The sequence below is a fragment of the Mustela nigripes genome, chromosome 1 (assembly GCF_022355385.1).
Source record: "Mustela nigripes isolate SB6536 chromosome 1, MUSNIG.SB6536, whole genome shotgun sequence".
Lineage (NCBI taxonomy): Eukaryota > Metazoa > Chordata > Mammalia > Carnivora > Mustelidae > Mustela > Mustela nigripes.
In genome coordinates, this window is record NC_081557.1 from 78075095 (window position 1) to 78095848 (window position 20754).

Genomic DNA, 20754 nt, shown 5'->3' on the forward strand with positions numbered 1-20754 from the left:
ACTTATCTTTCTTCCTTTGAGAAAGTGGCAGGGCCATTCTGGAAGTGCCGGGGTGGAGTGGGGGTTGCAGTTAGCACTGCCTGGGGCTTGGTGGGAGTGTGGATCAGTTTTGCAACTGCACCCCAGGAACTAACATCCTAATGGGTGACACTGGCTGAGTACCTAGAGAATGAGGCAGTCATGCTAAATATCCACGGAATTTTACAAATATCTATTAAGCCAGGACCCCTTGAACTATCAGATGAAACATAGCATGTACAGAATTGGTGATTCTGAACTGGGGCTTGAGTTGGAAGATGTGGCCCTGGACATCGCATGTACTAAATTATCCTCTACGAACCTGACTATACAACCCCCTCCCCCGAGCTGTGTCTATCTTAACACCAGCACCAGGGAGACTCCCGGGTCTAGAGAAAGAACTTCAGAGGGCCCAACACATCCAGCTAAAGCAGACATTATTCTGAGAATATTGCAGAAGGTGCACTGAAGTTGTTGCTTTATAAAAGTGAAAAAAAGTATTGACATTTCTACCCAGAACTATTTTTTAACAAGCTAGAAAATACTGAAAAACAGGTAGTACAGTTATCTCAAGAGAATGCAGTGTAGTTAGAATGCACACTATTTTTTCCCAGTGTGTATTTGGATAAAATATGTGCAATGAAATTTCAGGCCAAATCCTAATGCAGAAATAATCCAAAATATGGCAGATTTATATGATAGGCAATTTTTTATTTATTTGCTAATGTGGATTCCCTTAAGAAGTCAAATGTTCTACATGTTACTTATGGCTTCTCCTTGAAAAGACTTAACTCTAAGGTCTCAGCAGCATAAAACTCCCGGCAGCAAAGTTGTCTAAATCAAGCATCAGCCACAATTCTCCTTTGCCACTGACTCTGGGTGGTTTGGAAACTACCAGTACTCTACCTGTTTGGTAATTAATAATTTTTAATTAAAATGGCAGTTTGAATAAATCAACATAGTTGTAGAATTTGAGCCTCCTCTCTTGCCATCCTTCGGAGAATCTGAAACATAACAGAGAAGAAAGGTTTAGGTATCTGAAATCCTCCATTAAAAGCTTCGAGCTCTGGCCACCCCCCCCCAATCCCCACCCCATAGTTTTTGGATTTGTTCCATTGTTCTTTGAATCTTTCTTTCCAAAAGGAATTAAGCAGGACCCTTTGTCAGCCTTGTGCTAGACAATGAGGAAATAGAGACGCATGGGACTCCATCCTAATCCTTGAGGAACTAACTCTAGGTAAAAAGACAGGCATGAAAAAAATCAGCTGTGACACCACATACCACAGGGAGAAAGGGAGGTGATTCTCTTCTCAGATTTGTGGAAAAGTGAGGGAAAACTGTAAAGGGGAGGTGATCTTTGAAGTCCCTTGAGGGATGAGTCCTATCTTTCCAGGTAGGAAATGAAGAAAAGAAGAGGAAAACAAAGCAATGGAAGTATTTGTTTTTGCCATGTTCTTGGGAGAGCCAGGTTTGAGCCCTAGCAGTGTACAGTATTAATGGCCACCTTGTTGGCAAATCAAGCAATCTGAACATTATTGTTAAGACTAATACTGATCATAAAATCATGCTGTGCAAATATTTATAGGCTTACACCTCCTTTTGAGTAAAAAGAATCATCCTCATGTATTTTGTTTCTCCTTTGTTTCTTTATAGTTCCTCCCCAGATCATGAATATCTCCTCAGACATCACTGTGAATGAGGGAAGCAGTGTGACCTTGCTGTGTCTTGCTATTGGCAGACCAGAGCCAACTGTGACATGGAGACACCTGTCAGTCAAGGGTAAGTTCTTTACCTCTGGGAATTTTTCAGAGTTATTTTATTATTCTATTGAAGAATTTGTTCTAAAGCAAACCAAAACTTTGGGAATCAAAAAGCATAGTAATGCAAAGCAAATAGACCACATGCATCAGTCATTGAGTATTCCATTCCAAAAAAAGAAGAAAAAAAGGATTTATAAAGAGAGAATGTACTGAATTATTTTTTCAGTCCTTTCTATGACCACAGAAAACTTCTGTTTACCCAGGCAGGAAGAACAGGGGTGCCATCACCTTAAACAAAGATACTAATTTCTTAAGGTAGAGATGCATGGGTCAGTTGGTCATTAGCCCTTTCTTTAAGAAGAGTGCTAGAAGGTTACCATGCCCTTTGTAAATGTTGGTATTACTAGGCATCCTTACTCAGTACTTTCAGACCATTTCCCCAGAGCCACACCTATTTAACCCACACATCAATAGCCCACCCGGATGGAAGAAGGATGTTGGAAATGGTGCGGTGCCCTCGGCATGCATGTGCTGGGCACGCAGTGGTTGGCGTTCAATGTCAGTGATGATCTTCGCCACCTCTGTAGGAAGGGAACCAAAAGAACAGTGGGCCTTATCTCTTTGGAACGAAAACTTACTCTAAGTTGAACTTGAAGAGTTGGGTACAGAGTCACCTCGTGTATTTATACATTACTAGAAACTATGATTAATTCTAGAAATTATGTAAGAAACAAATGCTCCCTCAAGCATGAGAAAATCCAAGCATAGCATGAACTTCAGTGAAACAGGAGAAGGTGTGGAGTATGCCTGTGTGTTATGTAAAAATAACCTAGATCTAGAGGAAACCGTAGGAACACACCTTCATGACTTTGAAATAGAGAATGTTTTGCTAGGACATCAAAGGATCTTACCACAAAAGAAGGAAACAAGAATAAATTTGGCTTTGTATCATTTTCTCATGGCTGCGGTAACAAAGTGCTACAAATGGTTTGGCTTAAACAAGAGACATGTATTTTCTTATTGTTCTGGAAGCTATATGTCCGTGATTGAAGGGAGGTAAGGTTGGTTCCTTTCCAGGGTTGTGAGGGAGAACCTGCCCGATGCGTATCCATTACTTTCTCGTGGTTGGCTGGCAGGCTTTAATGTTTCTTGGCTTGTAGATGTATCCCCCTGATTCCTGCCTTCATTATCACATGACCTTCTCCCGGTGTGCCTCTCTTGGTATCCAATTTTCCTTTTACATAGGGACACCAACGTATCAGATTAGGGCCCAGTCTCATGACCTCATCTGATTTTGATAAACTTATAAAGACCCTATTTCCAAATAGGGTCACGTTCTGCAGCACTAGAATTAGAACTTCAGAGTATCGTTTTTGGGGAATGTGGGGGAATGCAATTCAATTAATAATGGCTTCATCAAAATTAAAAACACCATTTAAGTATAAACGAATAGACAAGCCATAGACTGGGAGAAACAAAGAATTTTGGATTTTGTCTGGGTTATGTTTGAGTTTCATCTGGGTTACATGAAGAATTCTTACAACATAATTCTAAAAATCCATCTTGAAGTGAACAAAAAAATTGACAGACAATTCACATAAGAAGATCTCTGAATAAAAAGCACCTGAACATATGTGAAATATATTTACCATAGAAATGAAAATTCAATCATAATGAGGTTCTACTCACAACTACTAGGCTGTCCAATTTAAAAACAACAACAACAACAGCAAACCCTGACAGTATCACCTGTTGGGGAGGATGCGAAAAAACTGAAACTCTTACACATTAACTCTGGGACTATAAAATGCTATAAACACTACAGAAAACGGTTTGGCACTTTGTTACAGAGTTAAACATACACTTAACATATGACCCCCAATTCTGCTCCTGAGTGTTCACCAAAGATCAATGAAAATGTCTGTCTACAAATATACATTGCACATAAATATTATGGCAGCTTCATTTATAATAGCCTCAAACTAGAAAGAACCTTCAACAATTAAATAGATAAATTGTGCATATTTAAACAACAAATGACTTCTCAGCAAGTAAAAGTAACAAATCATTGCTGCATGTAACAACATAGATGATTCTCAAAAACAGGCCAAGCAAAAGCAGCGAGACACAAAATTACCTACTGCATGACTTAATAGGCAAAACTAAGTCATAGTGATTGAAATCAAGTCACTGGTTACCTGGAGTAAGGATCTGGGGAGATGTGATTACAGAGGGGCACAAGGGAATTTTTTCAGCTGATGGAAATGTTTATATCTTCAATACAGTCCTGCTTATGTTGCTCCTTACATAAGTCAAAAATGCCAAATGATACACGAAAAAGGGGAACATTTTAGGGCGCCTGGGTGGCTCAGTGGGTTACAGCCTCTGCCTTCAGCTCAGGTCATGATCTCAGGGTCCTGGGATCGAGCCCCACATCGGGCTTTCTGCTCAGCAGGGACCCTGCTTCCCTTCCTCTCTCTGCCTGCCTCTCCGCCTACTTGTGATCTTGATCTCTGTCAAATAAATAAATAAAATTTTTTAAAAAAAGGGGAACATTTTATTGTAAGCAAATTAAAATCTCAATGAAACTTTAAAAATACCCACATAGAGATAAAGAAATACCTGAAAATTTGCCCCTAATTTGTAACATAATTTATGTAAACAGTACTTCCTAGATGAGAGACTGGATTTGTTACTAGGAGCACCATTTAAGAGAAAAGTTAAATGGTCTCATGTCCTCCATGTGAACAGAGATGTATGTGTCAACCCCAGCCTTGTTGTAGGGAAAGATAATACTAATAAATCCTCTGAACATTCTTTGTATACAGACCTCAGATATAGACACACAAAATGTCTATATTATAAAGTAATGTTAATAAGAATATTAAACTATACATGAGGGACATCACAAAGCCCAACTTTAGTGAAAATGAAGCAATAGCTTATGTTCCCAAAGACCTAAGCCGCATGGGAATTTTGCTTGAAGTGAGAGACAATTTCGGATTTATATTTCATATAAAACTATGTCTAAACATCAGGCCAATTTCTATGTATTTGGTAAATTCAGAGATTTTTATAAATGCTTGAAATCCGAAAATGCATTTATTTGATCCTAAATGCATAGTTCTCTGAGCCTAAAAATCTTTTGAAAGGCATTTCGACTTTGTGTAAGTGTTTTGAAGCAATACCTTCTAATGGTACACTGGTAAGGTTTCCCTCAAAATAGGGGAAATTCATCCATATTCTCAATCTTTTATACAACATAATAGTTACAATTCAGCCTCAAAAAAGCTCAGAAAACCCTACATTTAAATGATTCCTCTGCTCTTCAAATCTCTCAGGCTATGATCTACTTTCAGTTGCCTTTTGCTTTTTTACAGCTTTGGCCTTCACTTGCTGTCTTTCTTTCCCCCATTGTCTTTCTCCTCCTCTCTCCATGATATTTAAACATTTAAACTCAAAGCATTGTTTTCCAAATTTGAAAAGCTTTGGAACCTGGAGGGTTTGCAAGTTTAAAATGTGCATCTGCAGATGACTACCATTATTTATTTTTAGAAGGCTATTCCTTCTCACTTAGAGTTGAGGAGACTCTGGGAAGTTGTTTTAAAGGTTTAGAAGAGCAGCCAATAAAACTCAAACATCAAACAGCATTTTTAGAACAATTTGCTGGTTAATTTAGCATGCAAGAATAGGAAATAAAAGTTGCAATGACATTTCCTTTGAAATTCCAACAGGATTACATTGGAGAATTTAGTTCACTAGACAACCGTGTTCCTAAAATGCTAATAACGCAAGATTTGAAAATTCTTGGTTAAATTTAGGGATCTGTATAACAGAAGTGAATAAACAAACCTTTATTTAGAAATAGAATATTTTAATGAGCAGATTCTTAAAGATTAAGAATAGTGATAATGCTTATAGTTTAAAAAGATGGGCCAAACATATGCTGCCAATCCCTAGAAATTACAGGAAAAGGTAAAAGCTAATGACCCAATACATTTATTATCACACTAGAGAAAAATAATGTCAAGCCTGTGTGAATCAGAAACAATATAGAATCTCTGAAATTTAAAAAGTAAATATATGTAATGAAGAGGAAAAAAAAACAGCTCAATATGATTTATACCTGAAATGATACATAGTTGAAAAAATAAGGGTTTTAGATCTTAGTATAATGGTAAATGTTTAAAATTGATTGGGGCCGAGGTTGGGAAGACGGACAAGCCCTGGTGGCATTTGCCGAATTTCCATGGTGCAAATACTCTCATCATTGCCACTTTATCAGGAACCCCTTCAAAGTAACTATGCCCATTTTCACTTGAAAACAAACGAACCAAAAACTAATCCTTCCTATGAAAGTAAGGTGAAATTTTTGAAACAAATAACCAAAATCCCAGATGTGGATCCAAAGTTTCCCCAACATTTCCATTCTCCAGTCTTGGATATCTAACTGGAGATCTCTTGAATTCCAGTTTCCTTGGTCATGTTGGCAGATGTGTTAGGATTCCCAGAAACTAGGTTTGCCGGGAGGACATCTGCCTCACCTCCAAGGAAAACTTGAGATTGTTACAGGATCATGATTATTAAGCATTGCGAACATCTCAAAGAAAAGTGCTGTGTAAACATACATTCAGAGGTTTTGCAATTGACATGCAAACCACTGAGCATTTTTCCATGTATTTATTTAGCTTCAGATATAAAAAGTTATATTTAATTTATTTTCAGGAGCAGATAATGGGTTTTTAAAAAAACATATATTTATGTGGATTTGCTACAGAATACAGAACTTGTTTAATAGCCTTCAGGAACATAAAAATCTGTACCAAGTGACCTCCAGCTTAGGAATGAAAATAATGATGGATTCACAGGCTGCTGCCTCAAAGAATTTTCCCTCCAAAAGAGTGGGCAGGTCCCAAAACAGGCAGGCATTGTGGATTGGCAAGTGGCCAGTGTGTTTGGAATACACTGCAAAGCAGGTAGGTTCCAAGGATGATATTCTTTTCCCCTCCTGAAGGACAGGAGAAAGAGCGCTGGGCCAGCAATCATTGGAAGGCTCATGAATGTAAAACCGTGAATAATGTGGAAACTAAGCTGCACCTGAATAATGTGAAACCAAAGTTTCTTCGTCTCTTAAACCAAAGTTGCACAGGTGGGTGTGATGGAGGAGACAGTACAGGCCGTTGTGTTCTAAGGAGCGTTGTCTTTCCCTCTTACAATGCCTTTGTACTCCACTAGAATGTGTTACACACCTAGTCCCATTTCCATTGACATATTTGGAAAGGCCAGATGTTCGGGGAAAATAATAAAGTCTTCTTTTCTGTTTCCTCTCCATGGAGATTTTAAGATGACATCTATTCACCTGTGAGTGAGTTGCTCCTACAATCTACTCATATACAGTAATACCTCAGGGAGCAAGCGAATGAGTTATTTCACAGAAGTGAATTTTCCAGGTAACCGAAGCTGACTCCTTTATCATTGACTTGAGTCATTTTTAATGGAAACATTTTAAAAATGTATTATGTTCTCCTCTGTTTCCTTGAGTACAGTGAATGCTATTTGGCCTCATCTTTACAATGTAACATCAGCATCATGCATATCAATTGTTTATATCTTAACATTTGGAGGCTGGAATAGCCAGGAATAAGGTCACAACATTTTTTTTTTTTTTTTTTAATTCTTGTGTCTGTTTTTTATAGTTCCGAGATTTTTCCTTCCTTCTCTCCAAATGACTATTAGTTGTCAGTTCTTCCTAAAGAGAGCATACCAGCCTTTTGCCAGCCACATTTCTTCTGATTATTTCCTTCTGATTTGTCATGGGCAAGAATCTATAAACCACGTTGGTTAGTCCCAAATATGAATGTAGTGGTGGGAGAGAACCTTCTCGGAGGAAAGGGTGTGAGCATTCATGAATGTGATCAATGACACTCCGGATAGTTGTTCTGGGGAAAACCCTGTTTGGCTTTTGTTTTAGATCTATGAGTTTCCTAGGTGAGTGAATTGCATGTAAGCTAAGAGAGTTAACACTTGTGATATCACTTCCCATGGTTCTGACCTCTTTGGGCAGCACTTTTCTATCTTCTATTCACTTTGCTAGATGTTGAGGTCACATAATATGTTAAAGACTGTTTCTACTACGGCCCTTAAGTTTTCTTTTTTTTTTCTTTTTTCTTCAATATTTTATTCATTTATTTGATACAGGGAAAGAGAGAGAGAGAGCACAAGCAGGAGGAGCAGGAGAGGGAAAAACAGGCTCCAGCTTAGCAGGGAGCCCGATGTGGAGCTTGATCCCAAGACCCTGGGATCATGACCTGAGCAGAAGGCAGACAGACACCCAACCAACTGAGCAATCCTAGCACCCTTACAGCCCTTACTTTTCTTGTGAAAAATTCCCAAGAGGTATATCTTGAAAGCATTTGCCAAGTTCTTAACATTCTGAATAAAAACAGCCCTAGTCTATACTCATGTGTAGATGTTAATCTCTATGGCTGGAGGTTTTGTCTTAGACTGAACATGCACTTCAAATTCTTACAGACCTAAGATAAAGTTTCACCGAAGCAGTTAACATTCTCAGTTACTTTGGAAAGCCACTTCCTCTATCTGACCTCCTAGACTGCTAAATGGGGTTGTTTTAATTCATTTAATACCCTAGCTGTCCTGAGAGAAAAAGTACTCATATTCATCACTATGCCTTTTTTATTGTTTATTATTATTCCTGTTATTTTACCCATTCCTACTTCTTATCCCTTGACAGTCTTAGTTAGGTCACTCTGGTCCACCTGAAAAGTTCGGAACAACATAATCTTATTTGTAATAACTAAAATTAGAAACAATCCAAATATCCTTCAGTGGGAGAATGGTTCAACAAACGGTGGTACAGGCACAGGATGGGATGGAGTCAGTCTCAGAAGGTGCATCCTGATTATCCTACTGTTAAAACATTCTCAAAATGGAAAAGTTATGAAGATGCACAACAGGTTAGTGGTTGCTAAGGTTTTGGCAAGGAAGAGGAAAGGGCACCATAAGGGAGTTGCTTTGCAGTGATGAAATGTCATGGAATTATACATGAAGGCAATAGCAGGGAGTGCCTGCAAAACCTGGTGAGATCTAAGCAAGCTCCATAGTGCAGTTATTTGCATTGTGTCCATATCAGTAACCTGGTTCGGATAAGGTATTCTGTTATATAAGATGCCACCGCTGGGGAAGCTGGTCATAAGCACATGGGACCTCTGTTATTTTTGCTACTTCTTGTGAGTCAATAAGTATTTCAAAATAAAAAAGTTAAAAAAAATAGAAATGATAAATTGAATTCATAGGGTTCCACTAGCATGCTTATATAGGAATTTATTATAAAATATTGCCACATGCATCATTTCAAGTGAGTTTATAGCATCACCCATGTTCTTATATTTCCCTTCCTAACTCCACACCTACCTTCCCACATGTAGGCACTTTCTAGCTACCACTCAGTATTGTTCTAAGGAAAGCACAGTCTCCAAATGAAACCCACATTCATGCTGTCGTCTGCTGTAGGTCCCTGTTGTTTCTCTGCTTCAATTAAAATCAACCCGCTGAGACCCACCAACCTCGTTTCTCTTCTAAACCATCCTAGGTACAAGTTCTAGCCACTAATAAGAATTGCCTATTAGTTGACCCTCTGAATCATCCAGTCATGCTACTACTTCTTTGTCCCTCTCCAAGGCAACCAGAATCCTTGTTTCTAATCTGAAGTCGTGTTTCGAGCCTAATTAATCTCCAGAGTGTGAGAAAGAGGTGTCTGAGATGAGAAATCAAGGTTATACATATCTTGCTCAGTGGAACAGTTATGGGCAAACAAGCTGTTCCTCTCACATTTTTGCAAAGCAAATTTATGTTCACTAACTTTGGTTCTTGTTGTAAATGAGAAGTGTATGAAGGTCTAGCAATGCGCTTTTCACCATATGGGTACCCATATGTTTTCCCCCTTTGCTTGCGTACATTTTCGCTTTGGCATGCACATATGCTTGTATTTTTGCAACTTAACAATATTAAAACTAATCCCATTTATGCTCCTTTTGGGTGAGTTGATTGAGTCATAAATTTCTGAGAATCTCTTCCTTGGGAGGCTGGAGTTCTTTTGTATGAGCAAGGGGAGGGCATGGCAAGCTACTCACACTCCTCACACTGAGTTGAGAAACTGTATATTGGAAATGGGGCAGCAGGAAATTAGTCTTGTGGTGAAGTAATGTTTAACCTCTTCACTGGGCTTTTTTAGATTATAAAAATAATAATGGATATTAACATGTATCATACCAAGTGGAAAGCTCAACTAATTCACATGTAAAATTGGAATTGGAAATGCTGTTTGATGTCTTTTTATCTCTGTTCATGAATTCATTCATTCATTTGATGGTTTAAGAATGTTTACTTGCTGTTATAGCAACAATGGTGTGTACGATAGATGTGATCCCTGCTCTTATGAAGCTTGTAGTCTAGTCAGGGATAATCATTAAACTGATCCTCAAGAATATGTAAGTTCAAAGTGTGGAAACTGCTGTGACAATGGGCAGCAGGGAGACATGAGCTAGTCTAGCTAAATCTTTCTTGAGATAGTGATGCTTGAGCTGACATAGAAAGATGAATGGAAGTTAACTAGGAACAGGGACAGAGATAAGTGTATGCCTTGGGGCTGGGCTGTATAGAAACTTTCCAGGTGAGGGAGAACAGCATGTGCAAATGTCCTGAGGTGAGAAGGAGTGTGGCTCTTTGAGAAACAAAACTGTGTCATGAATGTGTAAAAAGTTGGAGAGACAATAGTCTAGAATAGGTAGTTAGGGGCCAGATCACACAGAGCCCTTCAAAGTCTGGTCTTTATTCCAAGAGCTCTAGAAAATACAAAGAAAGTTGCAAGTAAAAGAGCTAAGAAATTAGATGTTCAGATTTAACTAGGAAGATTTCATTTCTGACCTATTCATTTTCTATGTAAATCTGGCAAATCACTAAACCTCTGTCTCAATCTCCCCATCTATAAGCCAGAAAAGAGTTAGTCATAATATGCTTCCCTTATGGAGGAAGAGAGAATGGAATTTGATAGTATCTATTCCAAATACTTTTTAGATTATAATATAAGAATGGATATTAACATGTATCATAGCAAGTGAAAAGCCCAACTAGCTCAAAAGTAAAATTAGAATTGGAAAGGCATCCAATGCTGCCTGCCGTCTGTTGTAAAGCCTTCGCTACGCAATTGCTATATCAAATTATGCTATTGAAATCAGTCGGACACTGATAAAATTGAGACCAGCTTTACAAGTTCTGTAGATCTAATTGGCCTCAGCAGTGGGTCCACAGTGACTCTTGCTGCTGAATAGAAATCCTAGGCTTCAATAGAAAATAATAAGCAGCCTGGTTCCACACTAACAAACTGCAGCCACCTCCAGAGATAATGTGTTTAATTTTGATACTGAACTCCTTCACCTGGCCAGATGTTGAAGGAACCTCAGAGAGGTTTGTTTCTACCTTACGTCCTGGATGAGCACCCTCAAGGGTAGATTCAAAGGACTTTCAGGACCAGCTGTGTGTCCTTGCTGTCCTCAATATGCCCCTTTCCCCCCAGCCATTTACTTCTAAAAACCTCTACATCTTTAGGGCAAAAGTTGCTACAAATCACCTTTTCTCGCTCAAACTACCTCAAGTTGGGTTTCTATCACTTACAGCCAATGTGGTTCTGATTAAATCCACCGTGTGATGTGCAAGGCAGTATGTTACAAGTTCTGGCTGTAAACCTAGTGTGGGGTTTGGGAGGAATATGTAAACGTGATATTCATAACATTGCTGTGCAATATGGTTGTAGCCAAACCACCTCTGAGAAAGTCTCTTTTGTATATCAAAGAGAGGGAGGGGGCTGCCTGGGATCCTGATTAACTTTGTAAGGCCACTGTCTTTTTCATGGGTTGGAGAAGACCCTGAGCGTTGACTGAGGAGCTCTAGGTGGGTTACCCAGAGGATTCCATACCCACACCAGCTAGAATCAGGCCAAAAAAAGACACATGGACTCTGGCCCTGAATTCTGTAGCAATCGACACTGGAAAGTCATCACCATCTCAGTATTTCCAAGTGCCCAACAGCCATTCAAGCATCAGAGGGTGTTCCTTTCATCCTGTCTCCTTTCTCAAAGTATCTGCTGTCACAGGCTTCCAGTTGTGCCAGGTCTTATCTCCAGCATGATGGAGGCTGAAGTGTGACACGGGGGTGGAGGGGGGACATTCTTCCCCCCACCCCCATTCAAAAATGCTTAATTAGCTGCCTCTCTTTGTGTGAGATTCAGAGGAGGGAGGGAGAGAAGAAGGAAACAGGCAGTTGCTTGGAGGATTTTAATTGGAGTGGGGACCTTCCAAGTCTTGCAAATGTTCCAGCATCTGAAGAGGAGATAACCAGCGGACATAAGTAGGATCAAGGGAAACTGAATTCATTAAGCAAAAGTAGTTGATTGTGACTTTGAATCTGAGCTTCTCAGCTGGAGGCAGTGACTGACTCACACACAAAGGAGAATTGGAGTTGACTGAAGAGGTGAGGGGATCAGATTTCCCACAGAACACCTGAAGCATAACACAAGGGCCCTGACTCTGCCCCTCCTGGTGGCCTGCAAAGCCTCATTAGTCAAAGGAGACCATCACAAAAGCTTTTTCTGCCTTTTCTTTATGCTTTTGCTCTCCCCTTCCCTTTTTTTCTTTCTTGTACTATCAACAATTTCTCCACTCCAGAACCACTTATTGGTGAGCGTAACCCCCCTGGGGCACTGGAAGTGGTTTGTTTTTAATGATACTCTGGATGATTTTGCTACCTAAGAGAAATGTTTATAAAGTACCTGATATAATCGGAACAAGCAGTCCTCTGCTTTTCCAGTTCTCTCCCCGCCCCCCCGCCCTCCCCACTAAGCTTTCTACACCGTGGGTGCTGGGAAAAGTTTCTTCCCAGGCCTCTGGAGGGCCCCTGCCTGCTCCACTGAGCCCATGCTCATTTGTCCCTGCACAACTGGAACAGAATGCAGTAACTACATCTGCAGTGAAAGGGTTTGTTTCCCTTAAGGGCAGTAAGGACATTGCCAGCACGGCTAATGAAGAAATGAGCTTTTCTTTCAGTGCCTCAGGGGACGTAAGGAGCTCTGCGACGTCACCCAGCAATATATTTGGAGTTTCATCCTTTTGGGCTGGGCTGTACCCCAGTGTGATCATCTTCTCTCTTCCTCAGCACCATTCTCTTAAGCTTCTTACTCCTGACTCAGCTCTAACTTGCCCCAAACACTCCAGATATATTTTCAGAAGCATTTTCTGTCCCAGGAGGGCATGAAAACAGTGTGAACAAAGGCAGGTTGGCCATAACACTTTGAAGGATGATTTGAGAATCTCTGGTTCTGCTCAGGGTGTAATGTGCCCAGCGTCTCAGGTGCTGCCTCTACCTGGAGCCCAGACCCTCCAGCTGCTAGCAAGAACCCAAAAAGAGGACAGGGAGATAGCCTCTGCCCTGATGCAGGGGACTGGCCTGATTTCCCTGTCTCCTGGTGTTGCTGCCTCAAATCACCTGACCTGTGTCCTCACCTCCTCTGCCTTCACTCTTCAGAAGTATTGACCATTCCAGCTCTGTTTCACTGGACTTCCCCCTTGGCTATTTCTGATAATTCGTACCTGCTGAACCTCCCATCCTTGCTGGACTCTCCAGATTTCTCATTGTTTGCATGCTTTGACTATAAGTTTCAATCCCATAAAACATCACAGTGACACTCTCATCATTGCCAACATTGTTATCACCGATGACGTCCCTTAAATTTACTGGGCTGCCACTTTGACTTAATCGCATTTGGCTTTCACAAAGGTCTGTCAAAACGCAGACAGAAAAATAAGGTAAAACAATATAAGTGATAAAAAATAAAATGACAGAATATAAACACCACACATACAAAAAACCAGGGATTAGGAATACACATTTTATAGAGGAGGAAACAGAAGCCTGGCTAAATTGATTGCAGCTGGAAACAATATTCTTTCAATTATTTATGCACTCATTCAACCATTCAAGAAAGGTTGTCGAGTACCTACAAGTCAGGCACTGTGCTTGACATGGAGGTTAGAAAGGTAAACAACATTATACTTTCCCTCAAGGATCTCATATTTAGTGAGACACAGGCATAGTAATGTATAATGATAGCACAGTGTGGTAGATGCATTAGTAATATATTCAAAATGTTCTGTATTCCAAGAGAGGGTCATCTAACTCCAACTGGGAAACATGGGGGAATCAGGGATTACTTCCTGGAAGAGGTGACTATTAACCTGAATCTTAAAAGTTAGAGTTAGTCAAGCAAGAAGAACAATATGAGCAGGGTAGAAGGGAAGAAGAATGTTCCAGGCAGTGGGGAAAGCAAGATGAAAGACAGGAAAATGAGAACTAGCATGGTGTCTGTCACTGGGCATATAGAAACAGTTTAGTGTTGCTGGAGCAGAAAGTGTGAAATTATTGTAACCTAAATAAAATTGTTGAATCACTTGTAGCTGGTCCAACTATGACATTGCATTAAAAGGACATAGATTTGATCACACTCATAAAGGGAGAAAAAAGCATTCTAAAGTAAGCTAAGTCTTTACCAAAACCCTTCAAAGTGGCCCCAACATGTGTTATACAACAGATAATAAAGCAGTTGAATGATGTGTTTTATTACTCCTTTCTCTACATTTCACTCCAAAAAACCCTAGGTGATCCAGTCTCTGCTTTCTTAACTATCTGGCCTCTTCTTTCAGTAGTAAAATTCTCAGCTTTTTCAGGTCAGTAAATGTAGCTTTTCAACTTCTTCATTCTGCAGCTCTGCTTATTATCTTGATCAGCATAAAGCCTAAGAACCAAGAAAACATCTGTACTTTGTTTTACATTTTTTATTGTCCCCACGAAACTAATGTCAGATGAGATTTAGGTTATGTATGAAAAGAAGCAAATCACTAATTGCTAAATAGACAGTGAAGAGAGGATAAAAACGGACTTTTTATAAAATCAGTTTTTGTTTGGTTATAATTTACATAAAATAAAATGTACCCATTTTAAGTATAGACTGGTGAGGTTTTTTTTTTTTTTTCCTTCCAGGATTATTAGGATATAATTAAAACTCATACAACACTGTAAGTTTAAGGCATATACTATAATGACATGATATAGATATTTTGTGAAACGATCACCACAATAAGTTTGGTAAACATCTGTCACCTCATATTATTACAAAAGTATTTTTTTTCCTTGTAAAAAGAAGTTTAGGATTTTACTCTCTTAGCAATTTTCGGTTAGACCATGGAGCAGTGTTAAATATAGTCATCATGGCATGCATTACATTCCTTGTTCTTATTAATCTTATAGCTGGAAATTTGACCTTTGACAGCCTTCACCCAATTCCCTCACCTCCCAACCCCTGCAACCACAACTCTGACCTCTTTTTCTATGAGTTCAACTCTTTCTTTAGATTCCAATATACTGGAGATCATACAGTATTTGTCTTTCTCTCTCTGATTTATTTCACTTAGCATAATGCCCTCAAGGTCCATCCGTGATTAGTGAGTTTTGACAAATTGATAAATCTCTAAAACCACCACTCTAATTAAGATAGAGCACACTAGCACATTACCATCAATTCTGCAAATTCCCTTATTTTCAGTCTCAAACCTTATCCTTGCCCCAATTTGAGACAAACACTAATCTGTTTTCTGCAACTATAAACCAGACTTCTTCTGGCATACACCTATACACAATATATTTATACTCTAGAAAAATATATAACATTTATATGATCTTAGAATATGTGCTCTTTTATTTCTGGATGTTCTCAGTCAGCTTTTGAGTCTCATTCATGTTGTATACAGTTCTTTCCTTTTTATTGCTGAGTAGTATTCCATTATGGTAGTATATCAAATATACCAATATCTGTTTACTCATTTGCCGGTTGATAGACATTTGGTTGTTTCTACTTTTTGACTATTGTGAATAAAGTTGCTATGAACATTTCTTTTTCAGATCTTCTCATGGATATTTGCTTTCATTTATCTTGGGTGAATACTTAGGGGTGGAATTGATGAGTCATATAGTAGGTTTGCACTTAACTTTGCAAGAAATCACCAAACTGCTTTCCAAAGTGATTTTACCATTGTATATTCCCTTCACTATTGCATAAGAATTACAATTGGTCCACATACTCGCTAGCATATGATTTTCTGTCTTTTACATGTTACCTCTTCTAACAGGTGTATAGAATTAAGCCCATGCTGGTTTTAACTTGCATTTCTCTGATGTTTAATGATGTTAATTTTGTTGTGTACTTTTTGGCCATTTGTATATATTTTTTTGGGAAGTGTTGGTTGAAATCTGAGTATTCTTAATTATGCTACCTTCTAATTCCTGTGTTGTAATAACTATAAATATATTCTAGATACAAGTCTGACATCATATACCAAGAATACTTTTTCTTGGCCTGTGTCTAGCCTTCACTCTTTCTTAATGATGCTTCTCAAAGAACAAAAGTTTTTAGTCCAGTTTATTAATATTTTATTAGAGAGATCTGGCTTTTTATTTCTTATCTAAAATAGGATGCAGTTCCAAGTTGCAAGATTATCTCCTATGTTTTCTTCTAGAAGTTTTAGAAATTTAGCTTCTAATTTATTTTATTTTTTTTAGGTATAAGAGCCACATGAATTCATTTATGTGCATACTAGGAGTACAGGTCTCAAGAAATGAGATTTATTTATTTTTTCTAATGGCTGTCCAGTTAATTCAACACCATCTGTGGAAAACACTATTCTTTCCCTAATGAATTATCTTGGTTTCTTTGTCAAAAATCAGTTAACCATTAGTGAGTCTCTTTCTAGACACTCTTATTTTTCCTATTAAAACATATTCTCTCTTTATGTCAATACCATGTTGTTTTTTCAATGTTGATTTATAATAAGTCTGAAAATCAGATACTGTAAGTCATCAGCTTTGTTCTTTTTCAATATATTAGTCAATCTGTGCCCTTCATATTTTTATGTAATTTTAGAATCAATTTGGAAATATTTACCAACAAAACAAAACAACAACAGCAAAAAGAACTTGCTAGGACTTTGATTGGAAGTGTATTGAAATTGTATATCAATTTGGGAAAAATTGACATCTTAACAATCCATAAATGTAAACTTCCATTTATTTAGGTCTTGTTTAATTTTTCTCAACAATATTTGATAGATTTCATTATATAGTTTCAAAAAGTTTCATGTTTTTGAATGCTATTGTAAAGAGTGTTTTTAAAATTTTGATTGCTCATTAAAAATATATAGAATTGGCTGTTGTATATTGACCTTACATCATGATATTACTGAATTTATTCACAAATTCTAGTAAATTTCTTAGATTTCTTAAGATTTTTTTATATAAATGATTATGTCTTCTGTGAATAAAGACATTTTTACTTCTTTGGTACCAATCATTTAATAAGGAATGCCTTACCATTTCTTTTTCTTGCCTTATTGCACTGGCTATATTCTCTAACAATGTAATGTTAAATATAAATGATGATAGCTGACATCCTTGTCTTGATCCTGGTTAGAAGAAAAACATTTCATTTTTCCCCGTTAATTATAATGTTATCTGTAGATTTTTCACAGATAGTTTCATACATTTTGTTTTGTTTTGTTTTCATTATGTGTGAATGGATGTCTCATTTTGTCAAATCATTTTTGTGGCATCTATTGAAATGAGTGTCTAATGCATTATACTGAACAATTTTTTAAAAGATTTTATGTATTTATTTGAGAGAGAGTGTGAGCACAAGTGGGGATGGAAGGGACAGAAGGACAGAGAGAAACAGACACCCACTGAGCAGGGAGTCTGACAAGGGGGCTCAATCCCAAGACTCTGAGATCATGACCTGAGCCACAGGCAGACACAACTGACTAAGCCACTCAGGGACCCTCATACTGAATGATTTTTAATGCTAAACCAACTTTGCATTCCTGGGATAGACCTCATGTGGTCATGATATACTGAACTATTTTTGTATTAATGAATTAAATTTGCCAATACTTTGTTAAGAATTTTGCATCTGTGTTCATGAGAGCTATTGGTCTGTGATATTATCATCTGGATTTGGTGTCGGCCGTAATCTAGCCATAGAAAATGAATTGGGAAAAGTTTATTTTCAAAAAGAGATTGGATATAATTGGTATTAATGGTATTCAAAAGAAATATTTAATAATAATAATAGCTAATGGGATCTATGCCTTTTTCATCTTTGTAATAGAAATATTTCTAGTGATTTTCAATTAGATATAGTGCTGGCTTCAGAGAGACACTTATTGTATTAAAGAATACTCCTCTTTCAATAAAAATGTTTTGTTCAGAAAAGGATAGGTTTTATCAAATTACCTTTTTGACAAGTTATGGATATAACTATATGTATTTTTCCTTGATCAATATGTATATGAATAATGATATTATGATTGGTAATGTGGGAACATTCCATTTGCTAATGTTTAATTTACTGTTTTTCCATTAATAGGTAAAGTAGGAATGTCTATAGTTTACCACATATTTAAGAGGTTTGCCTGTGAGTAGTATGCATAATACCATAGCTAAGTGTATTAGTTGACTTTCCATATTTTTATATTCTGGATCATTTTAAATACAATAAAGAATCTATAATCCTTAACAATTTGATAGGAATTGGCTCTAAACTCATTCAGGTCCAGGCTTAATTTGTAAGTTACTCTTTGGCATTATTTTCTAATATGTTATTGTTGTTGATACAAAATTTAAACCTTTTGAATTAATTTTAGAAATTTCTATGATCAGTTTTGATAAATGTTTCAGAACTGTTGAACTTATAAATGTTTATGTTAATATATTACTACACAATACTAGGCATTATATAAGCACATACACAAGGTATAAAAAAATGGATATATATATATATATATATTCCCCATATGCACATGCACACCTAATTATATACTTTATATAGTATAAACTACTTCATAAATACCATATATGGTGTAAGATAAATATTATACATATATGAGCACACAGAAAGATAATTCTATTACTCAGATTGTAGATAGCCATACCAAAACATTTGCTTCCTCAAACATTATGAAACCAAAAATAGTTAATATCATACTTTAATATAGTGTTTTCATGCATTTTTAACACCTTTTGCTTTATGTATCTTATGCACAAAGTTTTAAAAATAATTTAAGATTCACAATGAATTGTTCACTTTGTCAATAAAAATGGCTTTTTTTTTTTTTGCCACTTAATGTTTTTAGTCTTGTATTTAACTTTATCTGACATTAATATTGTACTCCCTGCTTTGATTTTGTTAGTACTAACAATAAACTCACCCATCCTTTAAAAAAAAAATCATACTTGTATTATTCTGGTTAAGGTGTATCTTTTGTAAATAGAACAGAAATGTATTGTTTTTGTTTTGTTTTTTTTTTAAATCCAATCTCAGCCTCTATTTCTTTTTTAATGGGAAGTGTAACCAACTTGCAGGTATTATTAAAACTGATTTGTTTGTTCCCTGTCATCTTTTTGTTTTCTGCTTTTGTTCTGTCTAGCAGTCTTCATGTTCTATACCTTGTGCTGTTTGAAATGCTTTTTCTTTGCTTTTATCCTGTATAGTTTTTTGAAATAAATATATCATGTTTATTCATACTGGTACTTACATTCAAGTTTCCCAGAAGTATTTTAAACAGGTGTGAATCTAATATTCAAGGTGAGTAAAATGTTTTTTCATGTGCTTTTATTTGAGACAATTGAAATGGATTCCCCTCCATCTTCACTTCTCCCTTACCACTTGTGTTTCTTGGACTTTGCTAAAATCACATTTTGAACTTGTAATCCAAGATTATGTATTGAGATATTTGTACTTTCATTGAGCTTATTAGATTTATAACAATTCCTGAACCTCATCTCTTTATGTCAGATCTCCACGTAAGCCTTTCAAGAATCCCCTACAGGTGTCATTCATTAGATATTTTCCTTAGTTTCATCCCTAAGTTGTGTAGAATACTTTTCAAGGATGGGTGACTGCTGTATTTTCTGATTCTTGGAATATTTCTTCTTTCATGTGGTAAATATTTATTGGAAATGTGTTCTGAAGCAAGAACTGTGGTAGGTACTGGAAATACTGTAATAAATGACATACATAACCCATACCTCAGGGAGAATACATCTGCAAAGATCTGTTTGCTGCCACCAAATGTGATTGGCATCTTTCCTGGGTATATAATCCAAAGGTCACAATCTTTACCCTCCAAACTCCTACAGTTACTCCTCCCTTATATTTGGCATTTAGTGAGAAAGTAGAGCATACTAAAGCCTGATTTTCTGATTTCTGTAACTTTATGAATTACTCATTTACTTTTTATTTTATTTTTTAATTTTTTATAAACATATAACATATTTTTATCCCCAGGGGTACAGGTTTGTGAATCGCCAGGTTTACACACTTAACAGCACTCATTTACTTTTTAAAGGAATGAAGATACCCCTTTCTTTATCTCTGGGTATAAAATTCTTTCCAGAAGTGTGGGATTGTCTCTCACAATCGACTTCCTCCCCTGGCGTATGATAACAGCATCATTATATACACACAAACCTTTCTGTAGTACAAGAAAATGAGCTTCTATTAAATCCTGATTGTTGGTTCTGGGTAATTTCTCCTGAAGAAACTTAATTGTACATATTTTGGCTCTTCATTCTTTGTCCTTCTTATCAGTCATTTTCTCTCTCTCTCAATAAATTCCTTTGGATTTATTTTTTCCTGCATATGCTGGGAGAGCTTCTCAGCTTTCATCATATTGATTTGATTTCTTAAAACTTCACATCTAGGGGCACCTGGGTTAAGCCGCTGCCTTCCGCTCAGGTCATGATCTCAGGGTCCTGGGATCGAGTCCCGTATTGGGCTCTCTGTTCAGCAGGGAGCCTGCTT

General features: G+C 37.2%; 1 protein-coding gene across 1 annotated transcript in view; it reads left to right on the forward strand.

Moving 5' to 3' along the window:
* Positions 1-20754, forward strand: part of OPCML (opioid binding protein/cell adhesion molecule like) — a 517997-nt gene that overhangs the window by 410049 nt on the left and 87194 nt on the right. The window contains exon 3 of the mRNA XM_059391926.1: positions 1672-1797. Within this exon, the coding sequence (XP_059247909.1) occupies positions 1672-1797 (126 nt within the window). The remainder of the gene's footprint in view (positions 1-1671; positions 1798-20754) is intronic.